The sequence below is a fragment of the Plodia interpunctella genome, chromosome 17 (assembly GCF_027563975.2).
Source record: "Plodia interpunctella isolate USDA-ARS_2022_Savannah chromosome 17, ilPloInte3.2, whole genome shotgun sequence".
NCBI lineage: Eukaryota > Metazoa > Arthropoda > Insecta > Lepidoptera > Pyralidae > Plodia > Plodia interpunctella.
This window is the reverse complement of record NC_071310.1, coordinates 6403529-6430804: the sequence shown is the minus strand read 5'-3', so window position 1 is coordinate 6430804 and position 27276 is coordinate 6403529. Positions and strand designations below refer to the sequence as shown.

General features: G+C 34.8%; 1 protein-coding gene across 5 annotated transcripts in view; it reads right to left on the bottom strand.

Moving 5' to 3' along the window:
* Positions 1–12653, bottom strand: part of LOC128677270 (uncharacterized protein) — a 267183-nt gene extending 254530 nt beyond the window's left edge. For 4 of the 5 annotated variants that reach the window (XM_053757983.2, XM_053757984.2, XM_053757987.2 and 1 more), the window contains exon 1: positions 12472–12652. In XM_053757983.2, coding sequence (XP_053613958.1) covers positions 12472–12473 — 2 coding nt within the window. In that variant the 5' untranslated portion in view covers positions 12474–12652. Of the gene's footprint in view, positions 1–12471 lie in introns of all 5 variants that reach the window. The other variant, XM_053757985.2, reaches the window with a different exon arrangement.
* Between the last annotated feature and the right edge of the window lie 14623 nt (positions 12654–27276).

Sequence of the window (27276 nt, the reverse complement as noted above, 5' to 3'; positions counted from 1 at the left end):
CATACCTGGCGTAATCGGCACATTATGCGAAACAAAATGCGTAAACAGATTAGCCCAGTGCGCCTACGAGCTGTAATCACTCATATTCAGAGCTATTTTGAATATTTGGAGGTTATAAATATGTATAGGCTTAGATATCTGTTTGGTGTATGGTTCCCGCCCTAGAATAGGACTACTCCGTCGACTCCCGTAGGTAACATACGAAGCAACGAAAAATATAAAGCCTTGACCTTGACCTAGCTGTTATGCTGTAAGAACAAATTAATAGAACCATGTATAAATAGAATTATTGTGACGACAGAATTCCCAAAAGATGGCAAACTGAGAAAAGATGAAAAACCAGAGCTGAATCTCCAAAATTGAAATGTTATTTTTTTAACTTTTGGTGTTACAGACACGACTCACGAGTATGAGAGAGCCAGATAATTAATAAGGATATCTACAATCCAGCAAGCAGATTCCTTATTTCAATGGAGCAATAAAACGAAATTGTTAATAAAATGTAGAAAAAGATATTTCGTCTTCTGAAATTTAATTCGTAAATTTAATTTACAGTACCGTGTATTGAAATTACCAAAAGTCACCTGTAAAAGATTTGCGTGTGGTCTGAGGACTTCTTGAAATTCTATAAACATATGCTTGGAATTTAATTAACAAACAATTGTGAAAGTTGGAATTAGAATTTGTGAAAGCCAAATAAGCGAGTTGTGATAAAAGGCGTTAAGTGTCTAATGAAATTCTATGATTTTTCAACACATTACTAATGAAATAAAATTCTGAAAATCGAAATTAAAATTTATCAGATATTCCCATAAGCTCTATCATTAAAATTTCATTTTCAAGGTTATTTAAAAGTAAAGCATTCACATAACCGAGAAATTACGCGATTCATGTTTTAGTTCTCTTTGTTATGTCCTGTATAGGAAAATGTACTTATCATTCAAAGGAGAATGCGAATTGTTGGCTAAATTGTATGTTTACAGGTTAATTTGTATTCTATTCGATAATGGCCAGGAACAACAGATTCTGGGCTACATCAGGGGAGCTACAATTAAACATAAAACACGTAGCACGTCATTGCGTCCACACGTACCCTTTTTGTTTTACACAATGCGGACACGATAAGGGGAAAAGAGACAGCATATGGACGTTAGTAGATGGTAGGCCTTTAACAGTCAATATCGTCAATACGTGCAAACCCGAAAATTAAGGGACTGTTTGGCTATTTCGCGATTTGAATTAGCTTTCGATACTTGTAAACGTGATATGGACATTTGATATATTCGGGTTAGCATGGGTTTTTCGCAAACGTGTAGGTAATCGTGTCGACCACATATTATTTGCAAAAAAAAGTGAAATTGAAACGCGTCCCTATTTTGAATAATTACAGAATAGTGACACGCCGCCACAGAGCAGTGACGCAATGTCACCAAAGTACCCACTCCGGCTTAAGATTCTAATTAAACGACAGAGTCTGCGGCGGAAACTGCTAACTGTGAGGATTGCGAAGGAATGGAGACGTGATATTTGCGTTGAATACTTTATCAAGGCGGTAGATTCTCAAAAATGGTGGTTTTCCTTAAAGCGCACCCTTCTTGAAGCGCACCTTCTCACAACTAAAAGGTGCCTGCCCTTCGAGCAACTAAAGGTGCGCTTCGAGGAATAGTAAAGGTGATTCGAAGAAACCTCCTAAAATTACTGATTTAAGAATCTTTATTTCTTGTCTATTGTTATTGCTAACACTGGTGTCAGATTTTATTTAAGTTGCCTAAAGTCATCTGATATGACTTCTACGAATACCTACTGACATCTAGTGGCGAGTAGTTGCATTCACACTAGTGAAATTCAACTGTCAACCAGCCTGCAGGTTTTCTCGCGATGTATTTCTTCACCTAAAACTAGTGGTGGTAAATACTACAGATTGGAATACAAACTCATCTGTCACGAGTATGAATTACACATTTCGATCACAGGCGGACGGTCTTAACCATTGGTCCACCACCGCTTCAAATAAATCAGAGAAATATATATTTTTTTTATTTGGGTAACGAACAGTTATATAGAAAAAATTATACTCGGTAAAATATCGGTTAATAATAATCGGTTTAGTTCAAATATCCGCAAACGTTTATCCTCCCACTGAAAAGTTTTTGAGTTATCGCTGAATGAATAAACACAGGTAATGGTTGAAACAGTCTAATCTCAGAGGATTATAACTCGAAATTGACACAACCCACATAAGGTCTAGTGCACAGTGAAGATACAGGTGAACTTTTTTTTTAACTTTTCATAAAGGAAAATAAGGCGAGGAAATCTTCACATTAGTTGACTATTTATTTGACTACATGGCGGTTGTCGTGTAAAATGCCTTTAGGCTTGTCAGTTATAACACAATAGAATTTAAAATTTTGGCTGGCTTATTGCCGCATATGTGTTCTTCTTCTTGACCATTTTTCAACACATGTGAAATGCAATCCGCGCTTTGTTGTTTATAGACAGAGAAGAAAGTATGACACCTCAATAAATGACGTTTCACACGGAAAATTTACGGGAAATTTTGTCCTGTCTAAAACCGGCGTTACGTTTCGCGTAATGACGATCGACAGAATGGAACTCGATTAACAATGGCTTCCCGAAATTATTTCTGGAAGGGCAGGATTTATTGGGAGCCTTAATAAACTTACTTGAGCCCTCTCGAGGCGATGATCGTTTCAAATCTAAATATCGAGTTAGGATGACGGAATCCCTAGGCATTATTTTAAAATAAGTTGTTTTACAAAATTACATCTTTGAGAGATCTTATTGCGATCAATGCGTGAAAAAAAACATCATACCTGTGCAATAAACCCTTGAGGAGTTCCCTCCTCAGGAGCACTGCCTGCACCATCAGGTCATGCTTGTGATAATGCATTGTCATCATAGGCAAGGCGAGTCATATCTTCTGATCGCATTGTTTTTCAGTTTGTATATGTTCATTGCCAGAAAAAAGATATTAACGGGTGGATAGACAGGACACTTCAATAGACAGACAACAGAGTGATTCTATAAGGGTTTCGTTTTACCCATTTGAGGTACTGAACCCTAAAAATGAAGTGAAACGTACGCTGTCGTTAAAAAAATATTCCTCACGTCTGAAGCAGAACTGAATAGGACATACGCATGTAGTGACATAACCACTAAAATTTATTTTATGGACAGTCTTTGCCAAGACCATGAAGCCTTATGGATTAAAATTAACATTAAAATTTAATATAGCATGGTTATAATGGGTAATCTTGTTGATTCCAAAATGTAATCTAGTGTTAGATCATCTCGAGTGTTTTCGGTAAGAGAATCGCTATGTCATTGACCTGTCGGCCAATTCTCATGCAATTTAAGTTAATTTCATCAATTTTTTCAAATGTTTTGAGCAGATCGAGAAAGTTTTATCGATCGATGGGTTCAATTGATTATTCAATTGTGATTTTTATCAAAAGCAGAAACTGTGTTTAATCCTTCGAGAAATTGAAAAAAAAAAAAGAAATAAAATGAAAAACACAAAGAATATCTTAAAATATTTTGCTTAATCTAATGCTGCACTCTGGCATGATAAATATTCTGGCTAGGGACTCATAAGACGAAATAAGTGGCCTTAGTGTAACGAAATACTATACAATATGTTTAAGAAGCATAATTTGATCAAGTTGATACCTAAACAAATACAGCCTTATCAACGCGAGGAGCTCTGATGAAACACTAATATTTGGCAAGGCTCCAACCAAATTATTTCAGCACCTTTAGTGATAGAAAAATTATGAAATGTTACGTAACATAAAACATATTTTTGTTAGCAATATGCCTAAAATTAAACACTTGATTCTAATGTATTTTACTTACCTATCGACTTCAATCGTGTTTAAAAACGTCGTATGAGACAAGCATATTATATGTAATATATATATATATATAAAATAAAATACACAATGTATTAATAATATTTACATGCTGGTATCATAATGTTATGTTACCGAACTGCCAAAAATATTGTAAAGGTCAGTGCAAACCAAATGAATATTAAAAACGCTCAGATAAGAGACAGAGAGTATGCCTTTACATACATTAGTGATACCTAATTGATACCAAAGTAATTGCACGTTTTATACCCTTTACCTTTGACATTAACTGAAATAACGTAAGTATACATTCGAAAACTACCGAACCTTATTTCGGGTAAGGTAAAGTTATGTAGAACTTCTTAACTCGGCTCATTAGAGGCGAAAATGGGAAACAAATACATATTGAGTATCTCCAGTAGACCATCCGATAAACTTCGATCAACATGAAAGAGACAGGAACCGAAAAAGTTGAGAGTTATTTTGCATAGAACAGGCGCAATAAAACCGTGCCAAACGGTGCAAATGAAAGAAATTAAACAAACAGATAAATGTTATGTTGTTGATGAAAACATTATTTCTTTCCTACTCAAATTACTTTTGTTCGCCTATATAAATTACAATCACAAATATAAAATAAAATCTTATATAAGTTTAATTTTAGAAGTCGTCTCTTGTACATTCGCGACTTCAACATTACCATCACAAGCTCGAAGATGTATAAAAACATTCCCTTTGTCTCTTATTACTTCCCACGCGTTTACATAGCAAGTTAATTTGCTTAATTTATGGGGAGGAGGCTCTGCAAGGAATACATTGATCGGCTTTTGTTGATCGACAGGGACGTAGCCAGTGCCGTATCAATGATACGAGATCTATAGGGGCCCCCAAAGTGTGTATGCAAAAATTAATAAAAATATCAATTAATCTCGGGCTTCCCGGAAAATATAAAAAAAACTGTCATACGTGCCTAGTACCCAGTTTTTAATTCAGAAGAGTCAAAAAAATCGTTACCTTTTTTCCCGGGTATAGCGTACATCCAAAAGTTGGCAACATCGTACCGAATTAATTTTAATATAGTGCAAGCTACCACAAACCACTATTGTAGGACGACGAAAAATGGCATAAAATATTATAGGATGACATCGAAGGAAATGCTGCTTCTTTTGCTGAGTTCGTAAGATAAGCTAGGCTAGAATAATATTTTTTTTAGTTGGCTCCCTAAATCATAGACCTTTATTTTTAATTAGCTACCATTACGTATCATCGACCTGAATGAAATGAATATAAAACGTTAAGTGAATCGTCTTTGTTATTGTAAAGTTGTCCTACTTTATCTAGTCTCAGTGAGAGTGTAAGTGTAAAGTTGGCAATAGCATATTGTGTCACAGAGTAAATATTTGGCGAGCGAACATTTCACACTAATTCAGTTATTGAACTCGAAGGGATCCGTAGTCAAGAGTAGAAATATATACTGATTCTATTAAAGCGATATGATTTTCTTATTTTGACAATTCCAGATCTTAAGATTTTTACAGATTCTACAAATAATTTTGGAAAAAGCCTTCACGTTCAAGGCATAAAGCTGGCTTGATGTTGCCATCAAAGTAAATATGCGTGCTATGATCTAACAAAGTGACAACTAAAAAGCCGATGACCGAGCGAAGTGGAGGCGAAAAAGTAGGAAACCTTGAGATTTCAGAAGCAGTATCGTCTCTTTTTACTATCTTACAGTCTAATCTAATATATATATATAAGAGTAGCTGTTGCCCGCAGCTTCACTCGCGTAAGTTTTTATTTGACCTTGTCTTTAGCTATATCTATTCCAAATTTCATCAAAATGGGCCCATCCATTTAGCCGTGAAATTATGACAGAGACTCTCACATTTATAATTATAGTAGTATGGATTTTGGATCAGTGAAAATTGATGCTATTTATATCTTCATACCGAAATGCCACAACAACACAAAAACAGAACAAATCACACAATAAAAACAGATACAATTAAAATCGTCGACATGAAAAATGGAAATTAATCGAAAAACACGCAGGAATATTATATTTTCCAATTGCGTAGACATGTGGGACAATTTATTTACCTATCAATAACGGTACAGAGTCTGAAGCACGTGCAAAATTGTCACAAAATACCGAATTTGCATATGTGTGCTTCCTAGCAAGTCATAACATTATATAGTCTTTATTTCTTTTCTTTTTAGGGTTTCGAAGTAAACAAAGAAGTATAAAGGAAGTCTGTCCGTCCGCCTGGACGGACAGACTTCCTTTATTAGCCCCAACAGTCTTTGAGCGAATCCGATGACGGATGTTGGGGCTAATATATATTATAATCAAAACATAACTTTAGAAAGATAATAACGATGGTCGCATTTCGTGAGGAAAATAGCTGTAGTACAATAGAAGAAGCAAGATAAAATAAAAAGGTTCGTGCTAAGTCCCGTTTATATACAGTAGTAATAGTAGTTTATATCTTTGGTAAATATCATTTAATTTAGAATATGACGTGAAAAGTGCCCGTGAAGGCCTAATTTCTGAATATATGATTTGATTTTGATTTTAGTTATGTGTTCAAAGCGCGAAAGTTTAAAAAACACTAAAGAAGTACTATGACATTTTATACTGTTTTTTTTATACCGACAATGCCTAAATATGATTCTAGTACTATCCCCGTACATTGAGATAATTTTCCTCATACTATATCTGTACTGGCGATACTTTATGCCTAAGTGCTGCTATATCAGCTCCAATCAACCATGAATTAACCAGAATGTATCAGATGTAAACGCGAATATCAACATATATATTAAACATATACTCTAAATTCAATAATAGGGCTTGCAAACTGTACATGGCTCAGAAAATTCAACAATTACTTAAAGGTTACGCATTGAATATTAAACCTTAAATTAATACTCGTATAAAAGAAAAAGCATACTTTAAACTACAGTATGTTTAGTCTCGTTCTATCATTACCAAATTGTGCAAAATGTGATAGTGACCAAACATATTTTAGCTTACAAGTGTGCTAGATGATACAACGACTGAGACTCGGTTTTTATGGGATACCAATCTAAACCAATTTAAATCTTAAAAGTTTCTTAGCCGATAAATCTAAACATGCACATTATAATATCCATAGGATTTATAAAACTATTTGGAGTATTTATTGAAACAAAAAAAAAAATGGGTTTTCGGCGTTGCCCCCATAATCCGCATTTTTTTTAGTTTTGTATAGAATTTCGTATTTAGTCATCTTAAAACTAAGATATTTTCTGTTACTGCAGATGCTATTTCTTTTATATCTATTTTTTCACATGTTTGGCACATGCCAAAGAAGTAAAAAAATAATAAAAATAAATACTTACCAAGCACATACTTGGTAAGTATTTATTTTACGACTTCATTAAACGTATAACAATTATTTTAATTTAACTATAAATTAACGATATAGTAAACACTCATAGTTATTAACATATGAATTAAACTGAATTACGTAATATGTTTAAAAGTAATCAAAATAAGTACTTCATTACGGCAAACATAGTGTCATTCCACATATGGATATTGAAGATAAAGTGATACCTTCTCGATGTTGAGGACAAATTAAACAATAAGTTGAATAATCTTTTATCTGCCTTTCAGTTAAGTACATAGCCATATAAATTAACGTTTTCGTAAAAAAAACTTTATATTAAACATTATTCTGATTGGTATACAAACTCAAGCAGCATGAATAGATTTCGAACCTGAGTGATTTTGATCATAGCCGGAAGTCTTCCACCAATAATCCCGTAAAGCTAAACGTAGTCTTCGAGGTTTGCAACTCTCGGCCCTGTCTACCCCGTAAAGGATAAAGTCGTGAAAACGACTGGCAGTTTAGTATTTCTGTCACGTTTACACCAAAACTTTTAAAGCGAGATGAAACTACCAAATATTCCTCGTATGGTCCGCTAACGCTCAAATTTATTCTTGTTATGTATCAAACTTTTAAAGAACCGGTAACATACTGTGTACTCACAGCAGATTTACTATTGTACAGCGAGTGTAACCTTTATTCTTGTCACGTTGTGTATCATACTTTCAAAGAAAATATACTTCACTTAGTGGATAAGTTAGTAACGAGATAACTTGCTATATCCGAACCAATTATATTTTCTACGAAACAGTACTTACTGCTAATCTCTATTTGAAATATAATAATTTATAACATAAATAGAAATAGCCAAATGTTAGAAAATTTTCCATTCATTTTAAATTGTTTTGTTGATTAGGCTCCTAAAGATAGCTGGACTCGTTAGAAAAAACCGACTATAATTGATTTTGAAAATTTATATTGGGGGGTGAATCGTTTCACCCTCCAATATAGTCACTTAGGGGTTATATTTTTTGAAAAAAAAAAGGTAGCCTATGTATAAATGAGGATCTTTAACTACATGTACCAAATCGATCCAGCGGTTTAGCCATGAAAGCGAATCAGACAGACAGATACACAGACAGACTTTCGCATTTATAATATTAGTATGGAAGTATGAATAGATTTTTGTGATAGTTATTTTTTATTTTCGAATAAACCTTTTAGTGAAATGTATAACATATTATTTACCATTGACCAATGACGACTTCGGTGGCGCAGTGGTAAAGTGCTTGCCTCTGAACCGAGAGGTCCCGGGTTCGACCCCGGTCGGGTCATGATGGAAAATTATATTTTTCTGATTGGCCCAGGTTTTGGATAAACATCTATATATATATATATATATATATATATGTATGTATATATATATATGTATTTGTTGTAAAATATAGTATCGTTGAGTTAGTATCCCATAACACAAGTCTCGAACTGACTTTGGGGCTAGCTCAATGTGTGTGATTTGTCCTAATATATTTATTTATTTACCATTAAACAAATCTACAGATATCTATATGTAAACTAATATGTTACTGAAAATTTTACAACTGCCTAATGGAGCGCTCCCACGAGGCCCACTGGCGAACAAGTACGACCCTTTACAGCCCCCGTGGGAACCACCCTTCGTAATCATTACAACACTAACAATGCCACTATTGAAATATTTACACAACAATATTATAGCCGCTTATTTAAGATCACAGAAGCTGACCACACGCATGGTCATTAAGTGAAATTAAAAAAAAAATCTCTCTCTCTCTCTCTCTCATCTCCACATGGTCCCAGTTGCGTTCGAAGCTGTGACGCAACGAATCCCGGAAAGTCTTCTTAAAAATTATGATTCGATTTGTGATTTTTCCTGACTTCAAACCTTAATGGGAATTATATATATACCTATTAATTATATACTCGTACATAAACGACTAAGGAACATATATAGCCTAAGCAGCACCTGGGCTAAGTGTTCCTTAGTCGCCTCGTACGACATCGTATACGATATGGATTGATCCAATTCTAGGACAGAACCGCAGCCTACAAAAATATTTTGTTTATTTACGTACATTTCTTAGTATTGTCTGTTAACACTTAACTCGCAATAAAACTGGGCTATGTATAATACCTATGTTGATTGGCCGCAAACATTGTGCCAATATGCATTTGTTGTGGGTGCATATCAACCTGCTTGCATTGATAGCAGGTAACGGTTGCATTGACACAGATAACAACATAGTGGTTTGTGATTGTGAGTAATTTAGTCAAACTTGTTACATTTGTCAATACGTCTTAGTAATTACAGAATTAGGTTCGGACATACTGCACACGAATGTACTCTCAGTTTTTTCTTAAATTTCTTATTTTATTGCAATATAAAATAAAATAGACTTTTCAGAAACTACTTTCGTCATTTTTAATAACTAGTTATGAAACAGTAAACGAAAAGTTCATTTTCGTATCTGGTAATAGAAATAATTACACAACGTCTTTCTTGGGGCTATTAAAATGGAGTGGTTTGCAAGCCCTCTCCATATCACACACAAGTTGACAATCAACCAAAGCGTAGGTTTCCTCACGATGTTTTCCTTTGCTGGAAGAAAATGATGGTCGACGAAAACTATTACGCATGAGTCAGATTTGTATAGTCATGTAGAACGAGTAGGATTCGAATACTTGGCATAGACGGGCGCCTTAACTATTACACCACCACCACTTCATTAAAAATAGTTATAATGATAAAATAGTCCTTTTTGATAATTAGATAAGCAATAGTAAATAGAATTTGTTGTCAGTTATTTAACATATCACGAATGTGACAAAACACGCGACGAACGAATAATACCAACTTAGTCAATGCCATTAATGATAAATTAAACTTGGAGTATCACACTATACCTATATATCAAAATTGAAGGTCCGGAGGCTGTTGCGGATGATTAAAAAACTTGGGAAGTCACCGAGTCACGGTAGCATCTGTTTTTGCAAAGTCTATATTTATCGATGGTTTTCCGGAAAGGAAAAACGTTGATAAATTACAGGGGATGTGCTGGACTTATAGATGGTGATTCGCTCGATACTCCCGGAAGAATTCAAAATACGGGGAATTTTCTGTGTTGGTGTTTTTTTGTATTTACATGGATTTGTCCATCGCTCGTGGTTATTCTATATTATATCACATCTATTAGGTAATTGTGGTCGCCTTGGCTTGTGACCTGTACATGATATGTGTGGCATAATTGGTACAAATCTTTCAATATATGTATAGGTATCTAATCTTAAAAATCCTTTTACATAAAATTATCCTAATCTGTAATTTTACATTCAAAAAATAATTTTAATATTCTTTTTTTTGTCTATTTATGTCCAATACTGTTAAGTTTACTGCACCCTCTTAGTTTACTTGTGTCTCTTTCCATCCAAAGGTTGGTTGGAAGAAATTGCATTAGCGATAAGTCCGCCTTTGCACTCATTATGTTTGAATATCTTGTTGTAACTTATAACTCCCTTGTGAATGGTGCAATAAAGAGTTTATCTATCTATTTATTAAAAATATAGCCATTAGCACATAGCGATATTTTTTGAAAATACATTCAAAAACGCATACTCTTCTGATTTATGTATCTTTTTTTTTTCTTCCTTCAAAACTTCTTTACATAACGCTACACAGATATAAATTTAAGCATTTAAAAGGCGGCTGAATGCACTCATGTCCCTTTATATAAACAATGATTTAATTTACGTAAATTAACAATGCGTTAACGCCCAAAAACTTTTCCCAATTATTCAGAAATTGTAACTTCTTGTTCATCGACTACTGCGACAAGAGCCTCCTTCATATTCAACGCTCGATTTAGTTAGCTAAAACTTTGGTATCCCTTCATCGATCGGGCGAAAGTTTTTATCAATTCGCTATGAAAACTACTGTGATTGGAGGAGTGCCTGATAAAATTAACTACTGAACTGAGTTGTTGATTTTATGTATTATTATTTTATTCTTCATCTTTTATGGCATTTTTAGGACTATTTTCTTATTTGTCTGAATCAACTTAAGGAGCTAAGGTTACATCGTCAAATGATGAATCATTTTTTATTTGCCTCAAATATATCCTTAGCAAAATTTGCTTCAACATCGTTTTATTTTAATCAAAAATCTTAATGAAATATTTCAATGTTGATCAAGTTAATAAATGTATTGAAATACCTACTGTAGTGTAGTGTAGTGTACTGGTTTATTGGGATCCCAACACATATATTTAACATACTTATTACTACGTCTTACACTACACTACACTACACTACAAATTTATTAAAAAATATTGCATACCGTCAAAACTCTTTGTATATATTTTTATGCGGCATTGGATCGCCATGTCGTAGTTCAAAGACCTTGTTTAGAATCGACCTAAACCTCTCTATGTCGTCATTGAACTTTAGTCTTGTATAAAGCGACCTCTGTAACACCACGCATCCAAAATCCTGACACCACGAATTGTTTAGCCAAAACGAGCGGTGCAAAATGCCATAAATTAGTTTGCCTTGACCGCTCAGTCTGAAAAGCTATTATCACAGTCGAACAAAATGCGCATTGTACACGTGCCAACTAGATACTACACTCGTACTGTTTCGCTCATATATAATTTTAGTATGGCCGATTTGCGCGACGCGTAATTTGCGCGGTCTGTGGGTCCAAAAATTGAGGGTACGGAGGACTTTCTTTATGTATTTATATATATATATTTTTACTACAGCTGAAAATTTAAGTCAAATATTTCCATCCAATGTACTTCTAACGGAAATTTATTTTAATATTTTTCAAAAATATCCTATTATGTAATACGATATATATGAATATTGACATCCACGAAAATACAAAATTAAATGAACAAGATGTTTAAAATTTTCGAACATGAAAGCTTCTAAGTAAAACTAAATTTGTGAAGCATACCCGACGACCCGGCAGATATCACTTAAAACTCAGCGTAAATTCGTTACTCAACTTAAAATTCCAAATTACAAACTCTAAAAGACTATCTTTGCTCGTAAAAATAACAAGTTATTAACACGATTCGGAACTTTTAAATTAAATTCTCTTCTTATCTAAACCGCAAAGTATGATAATTTCCTTCGAGTATAATTCAATTAATTGAAGGTACCGCAAAAACAAATTAAATACTTACATTTTAGCGGTGTAAATCAATTAGGGACCAGACAGAATGAACACAAGACTATAGCACCCACTAAAAACACTTTGCATTATTTTTGTCACTTAACATCGTAATAATCATCACTCGCGCGCGGAGGAGCGTCACAGAATCCACGTGTGACTACTACGGCAGATGCCGGGGCACTGGAAACAGGATGGAGCTTCGTAGCAGCGTTACGAGATAGGCTACGAGATTCGCTACGACATGGGCGCTACGAAGGGCGAGTTTTCCCCCCGCACGCAAGATTTCCGCCACTTTCCGTATTCGACGCACTGACACTTGAGGCGAAAATTATTGTCTTTTTCCACAGTACATATACATACAGAGAATATTCGTAGGTTCATAGGGCTCGTTATGCACAAAGAAAAGGCTTTAAACTTAATGTCGGGAACTGTTTTCCAATTTCTTCTTCTTAATCTTTTACACCAATTTATTTCTCATCAATGGGCATTGTTTGGTATCTCCACAGATTTATACAAGTTTTTACGTTTACATCTCATTGTAATGAATGCAAGAACTTACTTAAAAATCTAACGTAATATATAAATTACATTTGTATAAGTATACGAATTTTGAACTCAATTAACAAAATAAGCTACGTGCATAGAAAATGAAATTGATCTGAATAATAGTGTCATAAAAACGAACTAACAAACTAAACCTGTAAAACTTTGCCGAGAAAATACTAAGGAGTAACTTCATGTTCCATTTATTCTGCTTTGCTCATCTTTTAGAGTTATTTTTATCGTGTATCTTCGTACTAAACAATGTTTTTACACTTATTTCATATTTAACATTACGCGTGTCCTTGTCATATAATGATATATAATATATATAATATCCATAGCGTAAAATAGTTTAGTTGTCGTCATTATAATATTAGAACAATCCATACCAATATTATCAATGCGAAAGTCTGTCTGTTCCGCTTTCACGGCTAAACCGCTAAACTGATTTTGATGAAATTTGGTATGCATATCCTTAAATACTCCAATTCAAATATAGGCTACTTTTTTAAAAAAATGAACCCCTAAATGTTTATCAAGGGGGGGTGAAACTTTGTATGAAAAGCATGTATGTTCCGCTTTCGCAGAGAGGTTCACGCGGGTGATGCCGCGAGCAAAAGCTAGTTTATATATTAATACAATACTACGCTGCCCCGCCGCTGTCGCGCTTTTATCGCATTCCGTGCTAGGACCGTCACTATTAGCTTTCCGTGTTGTTCGATTCGCTTAAAAATACGCCTGTCGATTTTTATCCTACTGGCATCCTCGATCCGCTCCGCTGATACTGAATAATTAATGTTTTGTTCATCCATCACCTCTTAATCTTTCTTGAACTAGTTGAGAACTCAAGCTTAAACTGTCTAAAAGGAGGAAATTCGATGTTTTGTAATATTCAATTGGATAATTTCTCAGTTGACATGTCGTGGCGTTGTGTTACTTTAGCAAGTTATTACTTGCTGCTACAACGCTATAATGATAAAAAATATTTTATCATTCGCTTTTGCCCGCGTCTTCGCCCGCGCTTATTTCGTACGTACTCATAACTTGGCAATATCTTGGGTTCTAAGCAATATATACCAGATTTTAAGTTAGACCATCCGCTATGAAATTGTAAAAACCGCATCAAGTTTCATCCAGTACTATTAAATAAGGTATCTCAATATTGCGGTAAGAATTATCAACCTTTTATCGTCAACTCGCCCGACCGCAAATATTCATACGCAAAGTAAACTAAAACAATGTTTTATAAAATATATTTTTTATAGGGTCGAATAACATTTTGTGTATGAATATATACGTACAGAATAATACCTACACATATCATCAGATAAACAGGGAACACTGGAATGGCTTCAACTTTAATTAAGGGTTTCTCCGACACATACGGGATTCCACGTCAATCTTACCTTACTAATATATATTTTTCCCATTCTTAACCTTTCCCTCGCCGCGTTTCATTTTACGAAATAAGAATAGAAAACAAATATTATATTTAAAAAGAAAAGCCTGTCGTTGAATGAGACATTTTATTTTATTTTTTTAGGAATATTTCTGAATGACAGGACAAAAACAGGAAAAACAAATGTTATATTATTATATAGATAAAATTACACGCTATCTGATTCGTAAATCAATGCAGACATGGAAGGTTGCGTAATTGAGCGCTAAGAAAGAATTTCAGAAATCCTTTCAATGGAGGATGAAAGTTTGTCTGCAAAATACACAAGATTGTTTTTGCCACGGGCGGAGCCGCGGTCAATAGTAAGTTTACGACTTAACCATAAATGATATTAAACTGGTTCTAACACTAATTACTTAAAAAATCATCAATCTCATATTCATTCTTAACCCCCGACGACAAAAGGAGGGGAGTTTAACCTGTTTGTATATCTGTCCGTGGCATCGTAGCAGCCAAATCTTTTTATTTGAAAGAGAATTTAATCGAGAGTGTTCATAACACAGAATTCAATCTAGATCATAGCATATGTTTGGAAAATATGCGTTCAGATATTTGGAAACAAGCAGCTCTTTTCTAGCAGATGAAATGATGGGAAAAACTTTAGAGGTCGGGGGTTTGTTAAATTTTTAATTTAGTTTTGATTCTCCATTACGTTTTTTTTTTATTTATTTTTAAACTAAGATAAGTGGTACGAAATGTGACAAGCTATTAGTTCCTAGCTCGCAATCGCAATGTCATTAACGTCTATATCGAAATCTGTGTTGTTTGTCCGTCTGTCCGCAGGGAAATGCGTACGCATCGCAGATAACTAGATTACTGTCTGAGCTTCAATTTGGCGACCTGAAAGCACGAGCTTCACGATTATTCTGACTTCTGGAACTAGATCTGTTTGCGAATGGCTTAGCTACGAGGCTAACTGGCTTAATATATTCGCTCAAGAACGACTGCTAGCAGTTTTAACAATTACTGTGGGTTGCACCAGTCAACTTTGACGTAAACTTTAACCTGCTCATTACAACGCAAAGGACGCCATTTTATTTAGTCGGCGTTATGTTATTTGATGTTTTTTTAATGATTATAACTTCGCACTTTCATTCTGCATTTATGTTTTAAAATAATAAATGCTACGTTTTGAAATATTTTTTTTAAGTAGATCGCCAGTCCTCATGTAGTCGAAATAAATCTGTGGGCCGAACAGTAGCCATTATAATAATAATGTTCACTTGAAATTAATGCTTTACATATACATATAAAACTGTTTACTCGAAACTAAGTTTAAGTAGAAATAGAATTAGTGTGTCCAATTTGTTGATTCCGCTAAGTAGTTTGCCTTCAACTTTGTGTGAAGCTAAGACAATGTATAATATAATGTATCTTTACTAATATTACGCAATCAAAACGGATTATATTTTAGCCTGATACAGAATAGTTTGGGATTCTGTAACCGCGGAGCAAAAGTTGCCGTACGTGGGTTGCCATGCTCAGAGACGGAATAAGGATGGAAATATACTAACTAATGCCTGCGGCTTCATTCGCGGCAAAAACATCACCTGTCACTCTCCAGCTTTTAAACTATGTCCACCCTAGAAATCACCTTAATCTAATGCTCCGTTTGACGTGAAACAAGGACAAACACATTCTCAAAATTATAATTATTTTAAGTACCTACACACTTCACACTTCAAATCGTGCGACCAAGGATGGGTTTACTCAGTATTTGTCCAGTTTTGTTTTTTTGTTAAAAACATAAAATACAGATAAATTACTCCTAATATCTACGTGCGAACTTCAACATCTTTGGTTCTTAAATAACTCTCTTCTAACATCAGCATTCAGAAATAATTTTAGAATTAATTCGTGGCTATTTTTTACTCATCTCTAATCGTAACTCACATGTAACTGGTTTTCTGGTTTTCTTCTGTACTGGCAGTCTTTAAAAATACCTACACAGAATATTATATCAAATTATTTCTAGTATACGTATATTTAAAACTCTGTCCTAGATCCGTCTTTGACTTCCAAAAAGAAAGTTTGCTGTTTAGCAAATATTTCTCCCCTATTTATTTATCGGTTTACTTCTAACGTTCGCTACCCGAAAAACTTACCGAAAGGGACCTAAGGAGATGCGTATATCTTTATTAGGTAGGTATGTATGTGATAATTGAAATATTCTTTTAGTTGTGATGTTACTTTAGAAGTTACTTTTATTACTACGACGATTTGACAACCTCAGTGGCGCAGTGGTAAAGTTCTTGCCACTGAACCGAGAGGTCCCGGGTTCGTTCCCCAGTCGGGTCATGATGGAAAATGATCTTTTTCTGATTGGCCCGGGTCTTGGATGTTTATCTACATATGTATTTGTTATAAAATATAGTATCGTCGAGTTAATATCCCATAACACAAGTCTCGAACTTACTTTGGGACTAGCTCAATCTGTGTGATTTGTTTCTAATATAGTTATTTAGTTATTTATTTACTACGTTTTTATCTGATTCGGTACATATAATTATGTCGCAAGTAACAATGAGCTTTTTATAATTACTAGCGGCCCGTCCCGACTTCACTCGGATAGAATATACACCTCAACCTTCCTCTTAATCACTTTATCTGTTTAAAAAACCGTACCAAAATTCGTTGCGTAAATTTAAAGATCTTAGCATACATAGGGACAGATAGCGGGAAGCGACTTTATACTATTTATTTAGAAGCGTGATTAGTAGGTACCTAATATTTTGCTTAGTAATTAAACCAATACTGCATTTTAATCTTTCTTATAGTGTTATTGTTATAAATATGGTGTCAGATTTAGTTCATTTCGCATAAAGGCATCTGACATGACTTCTACAACTACCTACTACGATCTAGTGGCAATTAGTCGCATACACACTAGCGAACTTAAACTGTCAGGTTTCCTCATAATGGTTTCCTTCACCGGAAGCAAGTAGTGGTCTATGAAAACTACAAAGTATATAGATTGGGATAAGAATGGACGTGAAATGAGTAGGATTTTAATATCATTGCAATCGTTACGATGTTACAATAATAAACCGTGTTATGTATAAGTTCATACCCCACTCAAATTCAGTTTTAAGTAAATTAATTCATCTATAGACAATTCCAACAATTGAAGTTGGAAGTGTTTTGTTAATGTTCTTTGTTATCTATGGTGGAAGAACGCCTATACGAGTTACATTATTTTAACTAGTTTGGTTATTTTTTATAAGTTTATTTAATCCCATTGTGGCGGATAAGATGTTGTATTAGTTGCCTGTTTGCTAGCCCATCGCCTTAGAGAGCCTTCAGTTTATGGTTATTATCTTTGATTATTTATTTTATTTATTTATTCACTTACAACGAATATTCATACATATAAATGTGCAAAAATCCTCACGAGGGTTGAGCATACATCCAGATTCTCACTAACACGGCTATAAAAAATGAACATCACAAATACATATTCAAAGACGTTTTTTAAACTAATATAATTTAAAATATTGATTGACGCACGGGTGTAGAAGCAGGTAGCACATTCAATTGTTTTCTTTCATTCCCAAACCAGCATGGAGCATCCCTCGTCTGTTTCCAGTTTCCCGGGATGGCGAAAAAAAACAAACTAACTTTTAAGATTTTTCCCGGATTTTATGACCGGCCGCCTGCCCAACTTCACCGTCTTTGAGTATGCAGCAGTTCTCACTGCCGAGACTATGTGTCTCTTAGTCGCCTCGTACCACATCGGTTGATGTGGTGGTGTAAAGATATGGCCTGTTCGTATTCCTAGAGCGGTTTCGCTCTATGCACATGCACGGCTCTTAGTGAAATTCAACACGTAGATACTTAAGTGAAACTGTTATAGTGCAAAATGTAGTTATAATTAATTTTCTCTTCTGCAAACTCTTCCAGTTTCATCTAAAGTTCGTCCAGTGCCGATCATTTTACTTTACGGGCGAGCGTCCATCTGAGGAAATACAAAATATTAACACAAAGTGAAAATTTCTCTATCTAACCACTTTCTTTCTATAATTTCTTTTTATTGTCCTATTTATCCTTTCTTAAATTTATTTTCAAGACACTTAACAGCGTCTCTTCTGTTTGTTTTGAGTTGTATAAAGTGCCAATAGTCTGACAACCAGGGATGCGAAAAGTGGAGACGAAAAAGTAGGAAAGCGGCACCTGGGCTCCGACGCCATGAATAGGATCACGCTCGACAGTGGTATAATATAGTGAGCGATAGTGATTATAGTGAGTAAGAAATTGTAGACCCATTCGTCTCACCAGTTTCTCAAACCCTTAAAAAAATATTTCGTCTTGAATAAAAAATGATATTTTCCACAACAACTGTTCATAGGCTATATTACTTACTAGTAGCCCGTACCGGCTTCGCTCGGATGAAAGCATAATAAAACTTCCTCAGAAATCACACTATATAAATAATCACATTTAATTACTCTTTTCCATAGAGATATAATGCACTAATGGTAGTAAATAGGGTCCAATGTTACATAAAGTAAGAAGCACAATCCCTGTCGATTGGGGTAGGGAGACAGAGTATTTTATCGGGGATTGTAATTACACAAGATAATCTCGGGCACCCGCGTGGGATGAATTTTGATTTCTGAATTCTTGTGGAGATCCGAAACCGAAACTATCCGCTATCCGCTTTTTTAACTCTGCCATCGGGAGTTCAAAAGACTGATATAATTTATTTATTGTATTGTATTTCTTTATTGATTCCAAATAAGTATTATAAACTAATTTTCTAACAATACTATCCAGTATAGAGAACACTCCTAAACAACCGAAAGGCAATGAAGATATACGAAAAAAAGCCAAGCAGTAAGGACTTTCTTTTCTATTTCGTACACAACTGCATTCCTTCCTATTACAAAGACAGGTCACAAAATATTAACACTTTCGCGGACAAAACACTTTATTTTTGTTATCCCGTAGTCGTGTCGTCGTCGTCCGGCTTGGTCCGCGTTTCGTCCAGCAGACGCAGTGCCAGTAAATAGTCCTTTTTTTTTTTGGTCTGTAATTGTCAGGATTTTATTATAAAAGGTCATAGAGTCAGAGTCAGTCAAGTCTATAAAAAGGTTGAACGCCACTACAACTGCTATATCAGTTATAATAATTATAAACTTCTTTTAGTTTTGTCAAACGTTAGCAAAAAAAAATATTTTCTTTTTTTTATTACTACCAAGAAGGCCATATCGGTATCCGGATCCGAAATGATATCCAAAGCAATCTCTGAATTCCAGCCCGCGGTCTGCCTTAATGACCGCTGTCACCGTAATGATGACGAGGATAGAAGAGGACGTTTTTTAAATTGAAATATTGAGACATAATAAATAGAACTGACGGAATTCTATCTATTCCGTTGTCATCAGCCAATGTAAGTTTTTGCCTATATTACATATTTTTAAGAATACGATATATATATATATATATATATATGATATATAACAAATATGAATAAGGCCTAGTTACCTGTAGACCGAGATGTATTTAAGTATTAATATCTCATAACAAAATGTACGCTTTCATTATTCATTCAACTACAACTGTAACATTACATTTAAAAAAAATATATTTAATATCCTTTATTTTGCTATTCATTTAGGTATATGAGTGTGTGTCAATATAACTAAAATAAACTTGTAGGTATCGGCGTTACCCTCAAAGATCCCAATACATGTATTTAGGTTGTCCAAAGGGTAGCATCGTTCTAATTTCCAAGTACAAACCGCGACATCTAACAAACTCTGCCAGATCAACCCTTGGCTTTGATAAACTTATCTGACCCGAGCAAAATCCGATATCAACATTTTGACAGGTGCGGTGAGCTTGGACCCTCAGCCATATTGTGCGGATATCTTGTCCGGAGTGGCGTAAATAAAGGGCGGCACTCAGGCTAATTGCCACGGGACTTCAGCCCCAAGGGGACCCCTCTTGAAGACTGCGTAGTCTCTCTCTCGTCTGAGCATTTTCCAGGTTTCTTTCCAGCTGTTGAGCATCTGCGCAACTCTCATGTATGAGCGTTCAAACGTTTCTTGTTGATCATTAAGATCTACTGATCTGGTACTAGAAAAAAACATAAAAAGAGCAGGCTGCTTCGTCCTCTGCGTATTGTAAAAGTGAAGTAAGGGCGACCAACGACGGAAAAATTCTTATAGGCTAGAGGCTGTCGTAACAATCGCCATGTGTATCTATATCATAATCTCAATTCGTCAAGAATTCACCGCAGTCCCCAAGGGTGTATATCTAAGGTTACGCCAAAACCTGACTATTGTCCTTTGAATTCGAATTTTAGATAAGATTTATTTCGGCTCTTTGACAATGTTTTTCTTTAGTGTTGTTATCTAACAATAACAATATATATCTATATATACCTAATACATCCTTCCTACTGATATTATAAACGCGAATGTTTGTGAGGATGTAAGTATGTATGTTTGTTACTTTTTCACGCAAAATTTACTGGATGGATTGTTATGAAATTTGGTACACGGGTAGAATAATAACACATAGGGTACTTTTTATCCCGAAATTCCCACGGGAGCGAAGCCCCGGGGCGCAGCTAATGTGATATACATTCGCCTCGACATTTTCCAATGCGTAGGGGTAGTCTAATTTAATGGTGGCTAACCATAGGTATTTAACAAATATGGTAAAGTCAGCCAAAAGTAAAATGTACTCAGACAATATGTTTTTACACTTGTATCTTGTTGTCGATACTGTCGCAGTGATACATACAACGTCAATGTTCTAGGTAATCTTTGAAATATTAAAAAAATACCTCTGACACCGTTCTCACAGGTTCAAAATGTTATGCGGTGCCAAGGTATGTGCTATACTATAGGTAATGCTCTACGATTTCAAAACGTCGCACCGCGTCGTGCAGCTTTCCATCGCTCAGCTAGGCGCGCCAGCTAAGTGCAATGTGATGCGGTTGTAGGCACTAACTAATTAGTATAGTTGGTCAATGCTGACAGCGGCTTAGCTAATAGCTATCGTCGGTTACGGAGTGCCATGCTTTCTATAGTATTCTGTTTATATATTGTCTCACTCTCTCTCTGTCTCATATTCTCGTATTTCCGGTTACGGCTCAAAGCCCAAAGTTCGCATGAAAAAATAACCATAAAATTTTGAAGATTTAACTACGATTTTACAACCAGCCACCTGCCTTGCGTCAACCCTATTCCAAATTCAATATAAGTATGTATTCAAGTCATGTAAAACAGTTTCATAAGAAAAGTATTTTTTATCCGGTCCCGACTTGGAGCTGTCACGACCAAGCTGCGACCGAGCGTGGTAGGATACATAACCGATTACTGTTTTAAATGTAATTTTCATTACAACATATAGATATATTCTATCATTAAGTCCGGGCCACAGTTAGCAATCCAGTCACGTCTCCGAGGGCGGCGACGTGAAGCAATGTCTGTCTGAACTTACCTAAGCCCTTTAATAGCTTGAGATAAAATTTTACTCGCGGTTGTGGTATGCTCCTTTTGTAGCTAACGATTCACTGTCTTATACTGGCTCGATATCGTCAAAGAATGTACGGGCCAATGACCTGACAACTAAGGATGCCGACGACCGTACGAATTGGAGACAAAAATGTGTGAAAGTGGATCCTGAGCTCCAACGCTCAACGGCTGAGGGAGGAACCGGAAAACGAGAGAGAGAGATGGTGTGTCGTATGTGAAGTCTCAGTATGTCACTTCCCTGAAGGACCACTGCAAATCCTCTTTGTTATCTTACGAGGTGAGTTACGGATACGAAGCATGACAACTGGTAGGTAACAACAGTATCCCCAAAGAGGATTGAAGTCAGACAGGCGATCATCAAATCACAGCCGAATCTATAACATTCAAAGATGTATTTTATGAGAACGTTGGGCTACGGGAAGTCACAGCCAAAAATGAAACTAGTACACTAGATAGAAATTAGGTACTTATTCTTTAATTTATGTACCACAACACAACAGTGTAAATATACAACTTACAAATGGGAAAGTACGTAAAATTTAAGTACAAAAAATCTAAGTACGAAAGTACATAAAATTTATTTCCATAAAAATTCTTCCAGTAGGTAGTACCTTTTAGGCATTTGAACCATTTTTCAATAAATATTATCACTTATAAAACAAAATTATCAGTATAAAACAAATTCGCTGTCGTCGTCGTCTCGCTGTCTATCTGTCTATATGTATGCTTAGATAGATCTTTAAAACTACGCAACCGAATTTCATGCAGGTATTATAATAGATAATGTGATAATATATAATATCTATATATCATAATTAATTATACACCTAAATCTTCCTCAGATTTAGGTGTATAATTGATTACCCATGGATTTACCGAGCGAAGCCAGGGCGGGTAGTATAATATAATAAAGTATGTAACAAAAATATTAAGATCTATGTTGTCTCTGATAGTCACAAGGAGCATCGATCTGGCCTACGCGCCAATCCTTTTGAAACACTAATGGGGCGCCAGCACAGGTAGGATCATTTCATAAAAGAATAAAAGTCGCTGTTGACAAACGCTCCGAGAAAATTATATTGTGTGAACCATTCTTTAATGCTTTTTCTTCTGGCTACGAGATTTTCAGACTGACTTCAAAGATTTTCAGGTATTCTGTAACGTAATTTATTTATTTAAAATTATATTTACCAAAATCAATAAAGTTCAGAAGCCGAGTTAATTCTAATAGGAATTATACTTTTCTATCAGGCCACTTTTAAGATAAAAAGGAAATAATCGACAAAATATAAAACAACAACTAACTAGGTACCGAAATCATTGTAACTACCTAAATAAAATAAATTCCAAATCCATAATTTTATTTAAAAAGGTTATATATTGTTATGTTATATAAGTAGTTATAATTCCACACTCGAAAGTACCTACTCATCGACAACAGATACAAATTATAAAATTTTCCAAGGGGGAAAAATCTAAAATCATTCCTATTATATAAGGTCGTATAGCTCAGATCATCTTGTTATATTAATCGCATTTGACAGGATACAAACATCTTTACAAACCTGAATAAAAGATTTATTAAAGAATGCATCATGCAAGAATGCGAAGTAATATAAATAAAAGGGAGGCAATTGTTCGGATGTTTTTCTTTAGGCGCTAAAGAAATTAGGAGGGGTAACTACGCGGTAAAAATTGGTTTAAATTATTTACACCCTCCGCCGCCGGTGACTTGCACGTTTTTTCTTTACAATACAAATTTTATAATTGTTCTTTTTTAGTTCTAAATTCAACCTCTTTAGAATCTATGGAGATGTAACATGGTTATAACCAGACGCTTTCTAAATCTATGGTTGTAACCCATAATATGCTCGTAGCATGGAATTAGTAGGTACTACGTAAGTAGGTACCTACTAATTCCATGGTAACTCGTAGTGCTAAATTAATAACATGTATCTTTGAACTTCAAAATTAAAAATAAAATATAACAAGTGCTAGTCGAGATCACCTTAGTTGAATGGGAGCCCTCTTAAATATTTCTTAATGAATATTTGCGTGCCAAATCAGTTTCAAGTTTTGAGTTTATTCATTACAAACACAAAAACAAAGAAACAAAATATTATGGATTGTGGTTTTACCAGAAGCCGAGAACCAGAAGTTTTTATTTGATTATACACTTTCATCAAAAAGACAATATAAAATAGAACCAAATACCAATAATATAGGGAACCAAAGTCTGGCAGAATAAAAATAATTTTACCTCAATTTACTACAAGTATTTGGAGGAACGTTTCGTTCGATACTGTATTGAAAGTCGACGGCGACTCACAATTACTGGGAATACTAATAAATATTTCTCTACAATTCTAATCGAGACTGTTGAAGTTTTTAATCGAGGAATGTCTCATAACAAGCTTTGATCATTAAGAAAACTTATTTAAGAGGCTACATTGTATAATGAAAAACTCTACCGGGCAGGTTTCCTCACGATGTTTTCCTTCACCGGAAGCAGGTGGTGGTCTATGAAAACTAATATACATGAGTCAGATTGGTATAAAAACTCCTGTTGCACGAGTAAGGATTCGAACCTGGGACATTCCGATCCACAGAAGGGCGTCTTAACCACTTCTTAACCACGTCTTAACCACACCACCATCGCTTCTTCATAGTAATTACGTAATACTTAATGTGAAAGTTCGGCTAGTATTTGAAAAAACATCCTGTTTTCTTGCGACCTCTGATGTCAGCGTCAGGTAGCTTTGGGTTGAAAAATAAATGAAACAAAGTGTACAAAGTGAAATGAATAAAACTATTTTGCAAACAGAAAACATGGATTCTTTGTAATTAACTTGTAAATGTTGCAATTTTAAATTATGCAAAGAATTACTTTAGTTACAAAATATTGTCAGGTAGTGCCTTTATAATGAAACCATTTCTGATATTTTATTTGTTACAAAGGTTTTTCCTTCATTTTATAATTTTAAACATTGTCACATTGAAATGAAACTGTTCCTGAAAATCTGTTTTTTTATAAGAACGAAGCTTTTACTTTTATTTAAATTTCTTGACCTTTGACTCGCATTTTTATTTAATTTGACGTTCAGAAATTGTCCTACTAACAAACTTTGTTAGAATGTTACACTAATTTTAGGTAACCGCGTAAAACGTCGTTTACTGATTGCAAAGGGACGAATTTTAGAAAATGTAATTTAGCCGTCCGCATAGAATGTGGGTGAAAACTGAGGGAGCCGACGTCATGAAGGCCAAGGCGATATCATTCCCTACACGTCTCCGATTTTGCGCCGAAATGGACTCATCGGGAAAACTTCCCGGAAAAATCCTAAAGCGAATAATAACGTAGAAATCTTGAACGAATTTTTCGGGTATCGGCAAATGACTGCTTTCAAGTCGCCTGAAATATTTGGTTTCTTTGACATAAATAAACCCTTTCGGATTTGCTCGGGTTAAGTGATAGTGGAAACCACATCTAAAGCCTTTGAGTGGTTTAGAAGATTATTTTGAACTAACAGATTGCAGGACTCCGTTATTTTAGGGCATTTCGTTAATTAATTAGAGTTCGCAACAAGCATAGAGATCCAGTTCAACAGAGTTTCATCATTTTAACACTTAAATTTCCGTTAAAAATTAAAATAAACATAATTCAAGTTTATAATGAGTTCGTTTACTCTGTAATCTTGAACTTTGAAACTATAAAGACACCGGTTCTCAATAGACCGAATCATATACAATTAGTAAACATACTTATATAGACAAATATTTGACTACAAACAGCCAAAGAGACGAATTTCTTAGATGCTATTCAGAATTATCCGGCTAAGATAGGAGCGGTGAAAGAGGTCTGTTTTCAATGTCTCAAATGGGTCACAAGACGCTCCCCGTTCCTTAGGACATGTCGCCGAAACTAGAACTCGTATCATGTCGTCCTCGGCATCAATAGACCCTCACTTGACCCACTAAGCCACGGATTCACATCATTTCTCGTTTATACCCGAGAAACGCTTCAAAGGTTTTCAGCATAAAAATTTCATGAACTGTCTGTAGGTGGAGCGTACATCTTTTTAAAATCGCCGCAAAGTTGTCACTCTTTGGTTTGAGTCCAATAAGATATAAATCGTGTTTTTTTACAAAGGAAAGTAAACTTTAAGTACGAAATCATTGAGTTGAAATTTGAAGAACAGTTAATTTGGGGAGTCGTAGTCGTGTCATTATGATGTATCGTGGGAATGAAAAGCGGACTGGTCTTTCCGCGAGGACCGTGAATCGTGACGTAATCATTTCCAGCACATAATTGCGGATGGAGAGCCGAGGCCGCGTAATTTCATTTCGTTTAAAAAAATGTTTTTAACGTTTGCGAACAGGTGGCGGATTGAATCGTTTTGTTCTCACTGTTAACTTCATATTTATACTGAAGAGTCATTTTTGGCTATAATTAATGTTTTAATTGATAGAGATTTTAACTGCGTTAAGTTTTTTATGGGTTTTGTACTTACATACCTTACTTGTCCATCCCACCAATTATTCTAAAAGTAGGTATAATAATTATTAGAATAATTATTCTAGAAGGAGTAGTTAGTTAAGAATATCTAAAATGTGAATTGGATTAGTAGTCTAGAAGTAGATTAGTTAACTGTCCATTAGTTTCTCATTCTTTTTTATACTGACTGATATATAATATTACGAGCAAAACTAATTGTCATGACAGCACGGCCGCTATAAATTCGACTGGCAAATCTCCGTCAAATAGCCGGTATCAGTAAATAGGGCTACGTTATCATCCAGGTTAAACCCCACAACCGAGGCCCGAACAAAAGCTTCGGAATTGGGAATCCACGCACTTTGTGAAAGGCAGAGAGTTATCTGGAAACACATCACATATTTTGAAGAGCACTATGTGTTGTAGTCATTTATATCTACTCAACATTCAAGAAAATATACATATGTAATAAAATAAAAATGTCTACATCCTTCTTACATATTATAAAAGAAGTCCCCCTCTGTCTGTATGAGGGCGATAAACTCAATAATTAGGTACTTACTTGTCGAATTTTTGTCCGGTTTTCAACTAACCGGACCGGGAAAAAAAATTTCATTAGATAGTTAATAGTTTCCTGAAGGTTTATATAATTTGTTTGGTTGTGTATAGTTTATTATGGTTTTACCCGAGTGAAGTCGGGACGGGCCGCTAGTAATAAATAGGTATAATAAAAAACGTATAATAAACAAATTTGGGCAATGAAAAACTGGAATAGTAATATAAGTCATTACTACTATATTTTTCCCGCCGGCGGGTGGAATTTTGTTTTGT